The 13695-nt window shown below is 41.9% G+C and overlaps 1 protein-coding gene across 2 annotated transcripts in view; it reads left to right on the top strand.

The window, feature by feature from the left end:
- Positions 1-12696: 12696 nt before the first annotated feature.
- The window catches only part of NFATC2 (nuclear factor of activated T cells 2), a 105346-nt gene continuing 104347 nt past the window's right edge, over positions 12697-13695 (top strand). For both annotated transcript variants that reach the window (XM_069750891.1, XM_069750892.1), the window contains exon 1: positions 12697-13114. In XM_069750891.1, the coding sequence (XP_069606992.1) occupies positions 13015-13114 (100 nt within the window). In that variant the 5' untranslated portion in view covers positions 12697-13014. The remainder of the gene's footprint in view (positions 13115-13695) is intronic.

Genomic DNA, 13695 nt, shown 5'->3' with positions numbered 1-13695 from the left:
CCTCTGCTCTGCCGGTCCCCCGGGCCCAGCTGCCGCCGGTGCTTGCCTCTTCTCCTCTGCTCTGCCGGTCCCCCGGGCCCCGCTGCCGCCGGCGCTTGCCTCTGCCCTCTTCTCCTCTGCCGGTGACCGGTCCCCCGCTGCCGCCTGCCTCTTCTCCTCCGCCGGGTCCCTCGTCGTCCGGTGGTCCCCCGCTGCCTCTTCTCTGCTCCCTCGGCCTCCGCCGTCCACGTGGTGTGCCGCCGCACGCTGCTCTGCTCTGGTCCCGGAATGAGGAAGTGGAGCAGGGCAGCGTGTGACGTCACTAACTTGCGGCGGGCGGGCCCATGAATCACCGCGGGCCCGGCCGCCTTAAAGGTACAAGGCTCATTTAGAGACAGCAGGCACAGCACAGTGGCACTGCAGCCACAGCCTGAATAAAAATGTCAGGGGGGGCCCGAGCAGAGCGCGGACCGGACCGACTGCCAGCGTGCTCGCTCGGGCCCCCCTTTTTGCTCCTCATCACCGGGCCCCACACGGCAGTGATGCCTGTAATGCCCTGATGGCGGCCCTGTGTGTGACGCTGATTCAGAGATGTCTTCGCTGGTAACCAGGGTAAACATCGGGTTACTAAGTGCAGCGCCGCGCTTAGTAACCCGATGTTTACCCTGGTTACCATCGTTAAAGTAAAAAAAAACAAACACTACATACTTACCTTCCGCTGTCTGTCCCCGACGCTGTGCTTCTCTGCTCTGGCTGTGAGCGCCGGGCAGCCGGAAAGCACAGCGGTGACGTCACCGCTCTGCTTTCCGGCCGCTGTGCTCACAGCCAGAGCAGAGAAGCAGAGCGCCGAGGACAGACAGCGGTAGGTAAGTATGTAGTGTTTGTTTTTTTTTACTTTAACGATGATAACCAGGGTAAACATCGGGTTACTAAGCGCGGCCCTGCGCTTAGTAACCCGATGTTTACCCTGGTTACCGGCATCGTTGGTCGCTGGAGAGCTGTCTGTGTGATAGCTCTCCAGCGACCAAACAGCGATGCTGCAGCGATCCGGATCGTTGTCGGAATCGCTGCAGCGTCGCTTAGTGTGACGGTACCTTAACCCCTTAGTGACGGAGCCAAATTTTTGAAATCTGACCAGTGTCACTTTATGTGGTAATAACTCTGCAATGCTTCAACAAATCCCAGTAATTTTGAGATTGTTTTTTCGTGACACATGATACTTTATGATAATGGTAAATTTAGGTCAATATGTTTTGTGTTTATTTATAAAAAATATCAAAAATTTGAGAAAAATGTTAAAAAATTAGCAATTTTCAAAATTTGAATGATTATCCCTTTAATCCAGATGATCATACCACAGCAAACCATTAATAAATAACGTTTCCCACATGTCGGCTTTACATCAGCACCATTTGTAAAATGTTATTTTATTTTGTTAGCATTTTAGGAGGTTTAAAAATGTAGCAGTAATTTTTCATTTTTTCAAGGAAATTTACTAAATTTATTTTTTTGTCGACTTATCCTTGTTTGAAGTGACTTTAGGGGTCCCATATATTGGGAAACCCCCAAACATGATACCATTTTAAAAACAGCACCCCCTGACATATCAAAAACTGCTGTCAGGTAGTTTATTAACCCTTCAGGTGCTTTACAGGAATTAATGCAAAGTGGCATGACAGAAATGAAAATGTGTATTTTTACCACCTAAATGCCTCTAACTTCTGAACAGGTTACAACAGCCGTCAGACTCTAAGGTCGCTATTTGGTCATGAATTGCCACGGCAAACATCAGGACCATGCCATCAAGATCTGAGGGCACCGATTGGGATAAAGAGGAAGCCCCCACACTCTGTTAACCATTTATAATGATGTAGTCACTATTTACAGCAGCATCTAAGGGGTTAAACAGATTTCTACGGTACAAACGCTGATTGTGGCTGATGCAGAAAGTTGTCAGCTATAGTGCTCAACTGACAGATGCTGTTTTGTTACCTGTATGGAGAGGCTATTCTCTTATATGTGAGGTCAGTTAAAAGACGTATTGGCGGTCATTAAGGGGTTAAGAGACTCTTAGGTCATTCTCACACGTTCAGTATTTGGTCAGTATTTTACCTCAGTATTTGTAAGCCAAAACCAGGAGTGGAACAATCAGAGGAAAAGTATAATAGAAACATATGCACCACTTCTGTATTTATCACCCTCTCCTGGTTTTAGCTTACAAACACTGAGGTAAAAAACTCATCAAATACTGAACGTGGGAACGTGGCCTAAGAATTGGAGTCTAAAGCCCCCATGCATATTATATAAGTAAGTCCGACAAAAACAGTCCGATTATTCTGATCAGACTTTGACCAGAGTAGTACTAGTTTTTCTCAGACGTGGAGAGAGAAAAAAGTTTCTCCACACTCTCAAGTTTGTCAGTCAGTTAAAATATTGTCCCACTCTGATGTCATCCGAATGCGGTCTGATTTTTTTTCATGGACCCATAGACTTGCATTGTCAATTTTAATCCGACCCTCAGATCAAAACCGGACTTGTCTCTGATTTTTTTCCACGGATCATTTAGTCAGAGGAAAAAATTGAACATGTGCACAGCCCCATAGAATATCATAGGTAAAAGTTCTCTCTGTGAAAACCATAGATGACATACGTATGAGAAAAACAGCCGTGTGCACAAGCCCTATGGCTGTCGGCTGAATGATGCTTCTCATCTCATACACAGGAGCGCTCGTTTGGCCGAATGGTCCTGTTTTCTCAATGAGAAATCTGCCGACTAACATCTCTGGCAGCGGCTTATCTCCGGGACAACAAAGAGATCAACAGTCCGAAAACAGACATGATTGCCATTTCCTCTAATATGTATGGGGGGCTGAAAGGCCCCAATACACATCAGATGGATGGCCGGTCCAGTCCCAATCCTTTAGACTCAAACTGATAATGTATCTAAGTTGGAGCCTCTAGGAGAACATTACTGTGCCCAAAAATGTCATCAGATCTCCATTGGCTACCGAGGTACTAACTGGTTTTGGGAAAGGAATATGGATGTGAAGGATGTGTGTTATCCTAGGTGGGAATGTAGAAGATGCACTTATACACAGTGCAACACGACTATATCAGGGATTATTGTAACAGTTCACTACGAGCAAATATTTACAGAGCCGGTTGGGTTACGTCAATGCTTTATGTGCCGCTGTGGTCATCCGGTGGGGAACTCTGGCTGAGGTCACTTTCAGAAGGGCAGACTTAGCACATTCTCTAATGCCTCCCCCTTACATAATTATACAATGACCAATTCAGCAGATTTCCCAGATATATGATGTATATGCGATGAACCAATTGGTAGTTATCAGCAGATTAGACAACTGCTATGGAATTCTCCGTCCATTGCCAAGAACCTATGAGTGAGTCATTTCATTCTCAAGATTTCATTTTCCTTTGCGTCCAATGAAATGAATTATTGTGCCCAGCTAAAATAGAGCTTGCGTTTTTTACTGACGGCTACACTACTTTTCCAGCCCATGTTGTGGGTTTGGGGTGAAACACTGAGCTTATTCAATGCTTAACCAAACACGGGAGATGAAAGAAGCATTTTAAATACCAGGCCGGTGCTGTTTTTGGAGGGGATTAAAGCCCTCATAGAAACCATTACCACAGTCATCACTGCAGCAGGCACCAAAAGAGCCATTTTGCTTAATTTAGGGCATGAGGCAGGTATAAATATTACGGGTGAATTCATTAGCAACTTGATCTCTCCATGTTGCCATTCAGACCTACGTATGAAATGTATTTTCCTGAAGTTATTGGAAATACATGATTTTTTTAATAAGGTCTGTAATTTTTGTAGGTTTCAAGCCAGGTTGAATATTAAAAATGGAAAAACATGTCTATTAAAGATATAGCTGAACGTTTGGGGCCTCACCCTGGTGTTAAGGTAGTTTCACACATGAAGTTTTGGAAAAAACACTCCAGGTCTTAATTGCAGCTTTTTCTGAACTAAAAGGAGAATTGGATCCAGCAAGAAAAATATATAAGTCCTTCCTGTATATTTACTATTACTTATGGATAAAAAATGGATCAAAAACTGCAGTAGGTCTGTAAAGGCAATTGACACTTTTGACAAGTAAAAATGATTTTTACATGTTAAAGGAAATCTGTCACCACATTTCACCTATCTGAACTATTATTATGGGCATACAGGTTATAGAATACTGAAAAAGTGGGACCTGTATGTCTCATATCAGATGCCTTGTCGGTGATAAGTCAACTTTTATCACTTGGTATAAATGACCTCTTCCATGTTCTGGGGAGGATGCTGCCTGGAAGATAACTCTGCCTCCAGAGCTTGATGAAAGGGGGAGTTACCAGTGTGAGACAAGTAACTAACACAGAACAGGATAAATTAAATTTGTCTTCTTACAAACACATTTTTTGCTTCTCTCTGAGCTCTGCTGTATTGGAACAATATTGCAATCCTGGCTGCACATCACAATGGTAACCATTACATATCACACTGGCAACCATTACAAATCACACTGATAACTCCCCCTTCTATTTAAAACAAGCTCTGGAGGCAGAGTTATCTTCCAGCCAGAATCCCCCCAGAGTCTAGAAGATGACATTTAAGTGATAATATATGATTTCTCAGCAACAACACATCTGATATGTGGCACACAGGTATCACTATTTTCAGCATTCCATAACCTGTATGCCCATAGTAATAGTTTAGAGAGGGCAGATGTGGTGACAGATCCCCTTTAACTGTTACCATAAATTCATAAAATTGCACTTCAGTCTATAATCTTCATTTCTTCATTCCGATCCCATGCAGTTTACAGCCTGAACCAAGTCTAATTATTTTTCCTCTTCTGTGAGTGTCCCTCTCAGTAATATAGGCTGGATATTAAGCTTTTTGTGTATCTAGAGCTCTGCTGTCTTTACTTCCTGGCATACAGCTTTAGAACCACACTTATTTCCTCTATATATGCTTTCCTCCTTGTCCATAGTCTGTTTTCTCTGCTTTCCATAAAGCCTTAGATACTTTTCCCCCTCTCTCCTCCGTGAACAAACCCCTCCACCTCCCTCCTGCTGTCCCTAAGGGCTCGTGCACACAACCATATTTTCAGGCTGAGCGCTGTACGTCAAAAATCGGATTGCATTCGGACCAATGTTATTCAATGGGGCAATGCAGATGAACGATTATTCTTACTGACTGAATTTGCATATGAAAAAAATCCTAACATGCACAATTTTCCTCAAAATATGGTATGAGACTTATCGATTGAAGTCTATGAGTACGAGAAAAAATCTCACCCCATTCAGAGCTACAGTATAGCATCCGATTTTTATGGATACATTGCAGTTCTGTAATATAGGAAACTGTAAATGATCCTGTAAATGATTAATACCGTAGCTTCTGCTGTAAAAAAAAAAACGATTGTGCACGGATGACAAGTGAGAAAAAAAAATTGTTCCTCTTTTCTGAATAAAATTCTGACTGAATATTTTATACTTTCACGTGAACCTACATTAAGGACGCAGTCAGACTGCCATACAAATCAGACCAAGATTGGACAGCAGTGCACAGACTGGCCGGAAGCTCTCCCAACCTGAGCGTGACAGCTGCATAGAAATATATGAAGTTCTTATGCTTGGGTAGGGAGAGTCACCGGCCAGTATGAGCACTGTGATCCAATCTCAGTCCGATTTATACCACCATCTGACTACACCTTAACACTGAAGGAAGGGGAGAAGAAAAGAGCAGCAGCTTGGACGGATTTGTATCTTGTTTGCAAAGCACTCAGCTGAATAAAAGGACTAATAGAAAATTTGTATCAGCAAAATGTTCAAACTTTTTTAATGTAGACTATTTAAAAAGTTGCATAACTTTGATGTCAAAAAGCTGATGAACAATAAAAAAAAAATCTGTACGACAATGTTCATAGATGGATAGGTGATCCATTTGTAACATAGTAACATAGTAACATAGTTAGTAAGGCCGAAAAAAGACATTTGTCCATCCAGTTCAGCCTATATTCCGTCATAATAAATCCCCAGATCTACGTCCTTTTACAGAACCTAATAATTGTATGATACAATATTGTTCTGCTCCAGGAAGACATCCAGGCCTCTCTTGAACCCCTCGACTGAGTTCGCCATCACCACCTCCTCAGGCAAGCAATTCCAGATTCTCACTGCCCTAACAGTAAAGAATCCTCTTCTATGTTGGTGGAAAAACCTTCTCTCCTCCAGACGCAAAGAATGCCCCCTTGTGCCCGTCACCTTCCTTGGTATAAACAGATCCTCAGCGAGATATTTGTATTGTCCCCTTATATACTTATACATGGTTATTAGATCGCCCCTCAGTCGTCTTTTTTCTAGACTAAATAATCCTAATTTCGCTAATCTATCTGGGTATTGTAGTTCTCCCATCCCCTTTATTAATTTTGTTGCCCTCCTTTGTACTCTCTCTAGTTCCATTATATCCTTCCTGAGCACCGGTGCCCAAAACTGGACACAGTACTCCATGTGCGGTCTAACTAGGGATTTGTACAGAGGCAGTATAATGCTCTCATCATGTGTATCCAGACCTCTTTTAATGCACCCCATGATCCTGTTTGCCTTGGCAGCTGCTGCCTGGCACTGGCTGCTCCAGGTAAGTTTATCATTAACTAGGATCCCCAAGTCCTTCTCCCTGTCAGATTTACCCAGTGGTTTCCCGTTCAGTGTGTAATGGTGATATTGATTCCCTCTTCCCATGTGTATAACCTTACATTTATCATTGTTAAACCTCATCTGCCACCTTTCAGCCCAAGTTTCCAACTTATCCAGATCCATCTGTAGCAGAATACTATCTTCTCTTGTATTAACTGCTTTACATAGTTTTGTATCATCTGCAAATATCGATATTTTACTGTGTAAACCTTCTACCAGATCATTAATGAATATGTTGAAGAGAACAGGTCCCAATACTGACCCCTGCGGTACCCCACTGGTCACAGCGACCCAGTTAGAGACTATACCATTTATAACCACCCTCTGCTTTCTATCACTAAGCCAGTTACTAACCCATTTACACACATTTTCCCCCAGACCAAGCATTCTCATTTTGTGTACCAACCTCTTGTGCGGCACGGTATCAAACGCTTTGGAAAAATCGAGATATACCACGTCCAATGACTCACCGTGGTCCAGTCTATAGCTTACCTCTTCATAAAAACTGATTAGATTGGTTTGACAGGAGCGATTTCTCATAAACCCATGCTGATATGGAGTTAAACAGTTATTCTCATTGAGATAATCCAGAATAACATCCCTCACAAACCCTTCAAATATTTTACCAACAATAGAGGTTAGACTTACTGGCCTATAATTTCCAGGTTCACTTTTAGAGTCAGTGAGATCAACCCTCCTAAGCCGTTTGTATGGGCACAGAGTTCATAGAAAGCTGAATAAAATGATAAATTGACATCTGCAATCTGATTTCTTATTACAGAGAAATCCATGGTTTACTTAAAATGTAAATTAGCTCTTAGGATCTATGGGCCGGACATAGATCTCACTGAGAATCTGCCTCCAGAGCTTATTGGAAATTAAAGAAGGTGTTACCAGTGTGGGACATGTAGATCAGGAGAGCAGACTGTCAGTCATTACATGTCTCACACTGGTAATTACTCCTTTCTTTTATAATAAACTCTGGAGGCAGATTCTCAGGAAGATCTATGTCCGACCCATAGATCCTAACAGCTCATTTACATATTAAGAAAAATATAGTTTTCTCTGGAATAAGACATCGGATCACAGATATCAAGGTATTATTTTTTTTCCAATGGGTAAGGATGGTTGATCCTACTGATAGATTACCTTTAAAGCTGTATTCAAAACCACCCTGAGGAATTTTGCCATGGCTCTGGGATTATCCCCATTAATAGGTTTTTTGGGTGAGATTTTCCTGGAAAACATTTCAAATCAGTAACATGGCTTAAAGAAGTGGTTTTGGACATTACACTGGAAAGATTGCAGCATTATGAATTTCACACATTTTTGGAAAGGAAAACAATATGGTTTGGCTGGGAAGCAACATTTTCATGGTTTCTACAGCAGAGGACACCCATTTTTCAAGCAAAAATGCTCTATGTGAACACACCTTTAGGTTACCTTAAACACAGTTTATGGCCCAAAAATTGCATGCCAAAATGGGGCTAATCTTTTTACGGCTAGCCAATGTGGTTTTCATATCAGTGAGATGTCCCCCTTTTTATGCTACACCGATGTCACATACGTGTAGAAAAAACATATACATGTAGTTTTGTTACAGAAATCAATGAAAAATTGTTTGCGTGCAAATTCATTATGGAATTAGGTGCAGAATATGTACTGAAATATGCAAGAAATAAACTCTGTGTTAACATTCCCTACAGGTTATGTTCATATATAGAAGAAATGTCGAATCAGTAGCAGACCAGACACGTCATTCTTAAAATGAACTTTTCAATCCATTGAAACTAGATCCTCATTACTCAGGAAAATGAATGATTTCTCTGGAATCTGAGCCAGATCCTGTCTTGTCCCATTATCATCAAATTTGCAATTAGGAAGATAACCGGACTTCGAGTTGTCCTGAATCATGGATACTCCGAGATCGTTCATCTTAGGGTCATTATGATAAATAGATTTTTTGTGGTTAATCTTAATTTTGTTTTATAAAATCATAGTAATGCTCAGGGTGACTGACTACCGGAGATAATGTGACCTAACGTTGGCCGATGCGTGACCCGAACAGGTATTTCAGTTTTACAAATGACTTGTGAAAATATTCCCACCCCAATATGTGAGCAGATAAAGACACATGGAGGAGAATTATAAATGCTCCCTTATGTTCATCAACAATGTATGTGATGGTCGTGATCCAGTAAACAGTTTTCAGACAAATTCTGGAATAAAAGAGTTTGAAATATCTCAATTTTTTTGCGCAACTTGAAGTTGGGCAAAGTTTTGTGACTTTTTGTGGTTTTGTATCAGTCCTGGCCAGTTCGACCAACTTTTTGAAAAGGGAGCATGGAAAAGCGCGGCTGACAAATTCATCATAATTTACAACCAAAATGTATTTTAATTTGTGACTGGAGTATACTATGGGTACGGAAAGTATTCAGACCCCTTTAAATTTTTCACTCTTTGTTTCATTGCAGCCATTTGGTAAATTAAAAAAAGTTCATTTTTTTTTCATTAGTGTATACTCTGCACCACAACTTGACTGAAAAAACAGAAAGGTAGTAATTTTGCAAATCTATTAAAAAAGAAAAACTTAAATATCGCATGGTCATAAGTATTCAGACCCTTTGCTCAGTATTGTGTAGAAGCACCTTTTGAGCTAGTACAGCCATGAGTCTTCTTGGGAATGATGCAACAAGTTTTTCACACCTGGATTTGGAGATCCTCTGCCATTCTTCCTTGCAGATCCTCTCCAGCTCTGTCAGGTTGGATGGTGAACGTTGGTGGACAGCCATTTTCTGGTCTCTCCAGTCCTCTTCCTCTCTGAAAAGACAATTTGCATATTTCCCAGAGGAGCATTGTGGCTTTAAGTCTCCTCATCTCGATATGCTTAACTTGTCACTCTCCACAAGGAGAAATTATACTTCTTGGATCCTGGTCAGATGCCTCTCACTCAGCCAAGCCAGATCTCCACTTTGCACTGACGAGGGGCAGTACCCCGAAACACAGTGTCTGCAAATTGATATTCCGGTTTGGCTTTTATCCTAAGTCATGTGACAAGGCTCGTTAAAAGGTCAACATTGACTGTTAGGATTGCTACTTCCTATTGGTGGCACTAGAGTTCTAGTCCGCTTCCTCTCTGAAAAGACAATTTGCATATTTCCCAGAGGAGCAATGCGGCTTTAAGTCTCCTCATCTCGACATTCTTAACATGTCACTCTCCACAAGGAGAAACAATACTTCTTGGACCAGGTTTCTCCAGAGATGCTGAATTGGGTTTAGGTCAGGGTTCTGGCTGGCCCAGTCAAAAATGGTCACAGAGTTGTTCTGAAGCTACTCATTTTTTACTTTAGCTGTGTGCTTAGGGTCATTGTCTTGTTGGAAGGTGAATCTTCGGCCAAGTCTGAGGTCCAGAGCACTCTGGAAGAGGTTTTCATCCAGGATTTCTCGGTACTTGGCCGCATTCATGTTTCCTTCAATGACAACCAGTTGTCCTCTCCCTGCAGCTGAAAAACACCCCCATAGCATGATGCTGCCACCACCATGTTTCACTGTTAGGATTGTATTGGGCAGGTCATGAACAGTGCCTGGTTTTCTCCACACATAGCACTTAGAAATAATCCCCAAAAGGTTTATCTTCTTCTCATCAGACCAGAGAATCTTATTTCTTATAGTCTGGGAGTCCTTCATGTGTTTTTTAGCAAACTTTATGTGGGCTTTCATATGTCTTGCACTGAGGAGAGGCTTACGTCGGGCCACTCTGCCATAAAGGCCCGACTGGTGGAGGGCTGCAGTGATAGTTGACTTTGTGGAACTATCTACCATCTCCCTACTGCATCTCTGAAGTTCAGCCACAGTGATCTTGAGGTTCTTCTTTACCTCTCTCATCAAGGCTCTTCTCCCACGATTGCTCAGTTTGGCTGGGCGGCCAGGTCTAGGAAGACTTCTGGTGGTCCCAAACTTCTACCATTTAAGGATTATGGAGGCCACTGTGCTCTTAGGAACCTTGAGTACTGCAGAAATTCTGTTGTAACCTTGGCCAGATCTGTGCCTTGCCACATTTCTGTCTCTGAGCTCCTTGGCCAGTTCCTTTGACCTCATGATTCTCATTTGGTCTGACGTGCACTGTGAGCTGTGAGGTCTTATATAGACAGGTGTGTGCCTTTCCAATTCAAGTCCTATCAGTTTAATTAAGCGCAGCTGGACTCCAATGAAGGAGTAGAACCATCTCAAGGAGGATCACAAGGAATTGAACAGCATGTGACTTAAATATGAGTGTCTGAGCAAAGGGTCTGAATACTTATGACCATGTGATATTTCAGTTTTTCTATTTTTATTAAATTTGCAAAAGTTTCTACATTTCTGTTTTTTTTTCAGTCAAGATGGGGTGCAGAGTGTACATTAATGTAAAAGAAATGATCTTTTTTGAATTTACCAAATGCAGCAATGAAACAAAGAGTGAAACATTTAAAGGGGTCTGAATACTTTCTGTACTCACTGTATTTCCTATACTGGCAAATGAAAGACATGCCAAATACATTAAGAGTCACATTCCCCTTAAAGGGAACCTGTCAACAGGTTTTCCCATTATAAAGCGGACATCAGCATTAAGGCCTCTTTTACAGCATCCTAGAATGCTGTAAAAAAGTCCCCAATCCCCTCTGCAGATCCATAAAAAAGACCTTTCATTATAACCACAAATGGCCCGATTTCGTCTGATGGGCATTAATGGTCTTGATTCAGTGCCTCCTCTCTTCCTTCAAGCGCTGTTTTCCTTTATTGCTTCGTGTGGATGACGCATCTTATGTCAGCCACAGAGTGTCCCCCATCGCACTGCTGCTCAAGAGCATATGTCTCTGCCCTGCCGGGGTCAAAGAAATGTACTCAAATGCGCATGTGCTGCGAAAGGCCAAAGAGCACCGATGACCCAGAAGTAAAACCGGCGCAGGCGCATTACAGCACTTTGCTCTGCCGCTGGTAGAAGTGTACCAGCAGCGCAATGGGGGACTCAGAGATTTCTAACATATCTACACGATATCCCATAAATGATTGATGCAGGTCAAATTTCTGTTCCCTTTTGGAACATATTTTTTGCATTTTTATTCTGGAAAGGAATCTACAATCTATTCCATTGTGATTAATAACACATATAACCTACCTGCCTCGATCTGGACAAACCCACCTCTTTTTTTCCCATCTAATTACTGCTTTTCAACAGCTTTTGCTCCCAGCTATCTAAATACTAAATTTGGAAACATAGGTGTATGGGTATCCTGGTACGTTTTTTTTATTTTTTTATCTCACGCCATGGCGTTTTGATGAATGAATGATCTGTGTGAAGATCGATCTTGCGCAAACCTAGATAGGACCACCAAGGTCTTCTCTACCGTTATCTTGATAGTATATAGGTCTTCCTCTTCACCTTGTTCCTTCTATTCTTCCAACCATGATGTCCTTCTCTAGTGATTGCTCTCTTCGTATGATGTGTCCAAAATAGGCAAGTTGTGCAATAAATTCCTGTGTACGGAAAGGGACATCCTAGATGCTCTTTTACACAAATCCTAAATCTGCATTTTTTACTCCGCTCCTCTGTTTCTTGCAGTTTTTCCTAATAAATGTCCAGTTCTATGACTTGTCTAGTGACCGTTGTGGCGTCATCTTAATTTTTTTTGTACAATGCACTGTGCAAACTGTTGGATATCAACTGATGTATCTCGGGAGGCTAGATAATGATCATCCGCATAGTGTTGTAGTGTATTTTTGGATGGTTTCTTTGCAGCTGGCACTGTACCTCTGTTCTTTTTCATGATGGTTTGCTCTGTGTGCATTGTGAAGGGGTTAGCAGAAGTGTTGTTCCTGGTCTGTGCGGAGGGGCCGTGTCACAGTGACACTGGCTGCTGACACGCTAGCTTCCCCAGTTGTGGCTGCAGAACACGCCTCTTCCATAGCAGGTGTCTGTATTGAGCAGGAAGTTCAGCACTAGCTCTTTCTGTACTTCTGCCAATTTCACACACTTGTGATCCCTTGTCACCGAGCCGCTCTAAACCGCGCTTGTCCTCCAGCCAGCCATCACTTTTGGACACCTTTGACGAGGACCATCCTACTTGCATCATTGCCTGTACCAGTGCCACATATTTTAGGGGTCCTCCCAAATGAGCTCCAGGAACATCAAGACTTTGTTTTTCCAAGGATTAAAATTTTTCTAGTGAATTTCATAGTGGATATAGTTTTTTTTTTTTTTTTTTTAGAAGGGAGAATCTCTGGATCCCTGGTCTTCTTGACTTGAGGATTTGTGCTGACCTGTAAAGAACTAAAGATATTATAAACATGAGCTACGTCGACCGAGTCACTGACCTTTTGGCCAGTTGTGACCATAAAGACAACCCTGAAGATGACTTAGATTTCAACATCCTGTTTGACTATGAAGGTTTGTAAATAATTAGGCTAGATGGGGGGATGGATACATGATCTAAATTCAGATACGTTTTGTAAAATTGGACTAAAATGGAAATTTTCCATAGTTTCTCTAGGAAGAGCTTCTCTAGTAATGGGGATAAAAGCATAAGTAATATTTATCTTGTATATTTCCGCTGTTTGTATGCTGGTTTGTACGTTCATTAGGCTTTGTTCCCATGTACTGTCTTCTTTTCTGCTAAACTGCTACCTCCAGAAAAATGGAAATAGTGGAAATACCAGTTATGTCTTGAGACGGCCACCAACAATGTCTGAAGGACCTCAGTGACTGTAACTGTGTCCGTTGGGTTTCCATCATGGTGTCCGCCTTTACTGGACCAAAGAGTGGACCCTAATTAACACAGCTGTGCTCTGCCCTGCTGTTTATCCACTGTTGGCAGGTTTACAACTTACATTTGTGCAAAAACGGTATTCTCCAAAGAGACTATTTTTGTCTTTATTTTTACCATGTTGATGTATTTGTTGCTTATGTGTCGGCATTACATTTGAGATTAACGATGGGATCTGCATGGTAAGAAAATCAAAACTGTAAAT

This window comes from Ranitomeya imitator, chromosome 2, assembly GCF_032444005.1.
Source record: "Ranitomeya imitator isolate aRanImi1 chromosome 2, aRanImi1.pri, whole genome shotgun sequence".
In the NCBI taxonomy this organism is placed as follows: Eukaryota; Metazoa; Chordata; class Amphibia; order Anura; family Dendrobatidae; genus Ranitomeya; species Ranitomeya imitator.
This window is presented reverse-complemented; position numbering and strand designations above follow the sequence as displayed.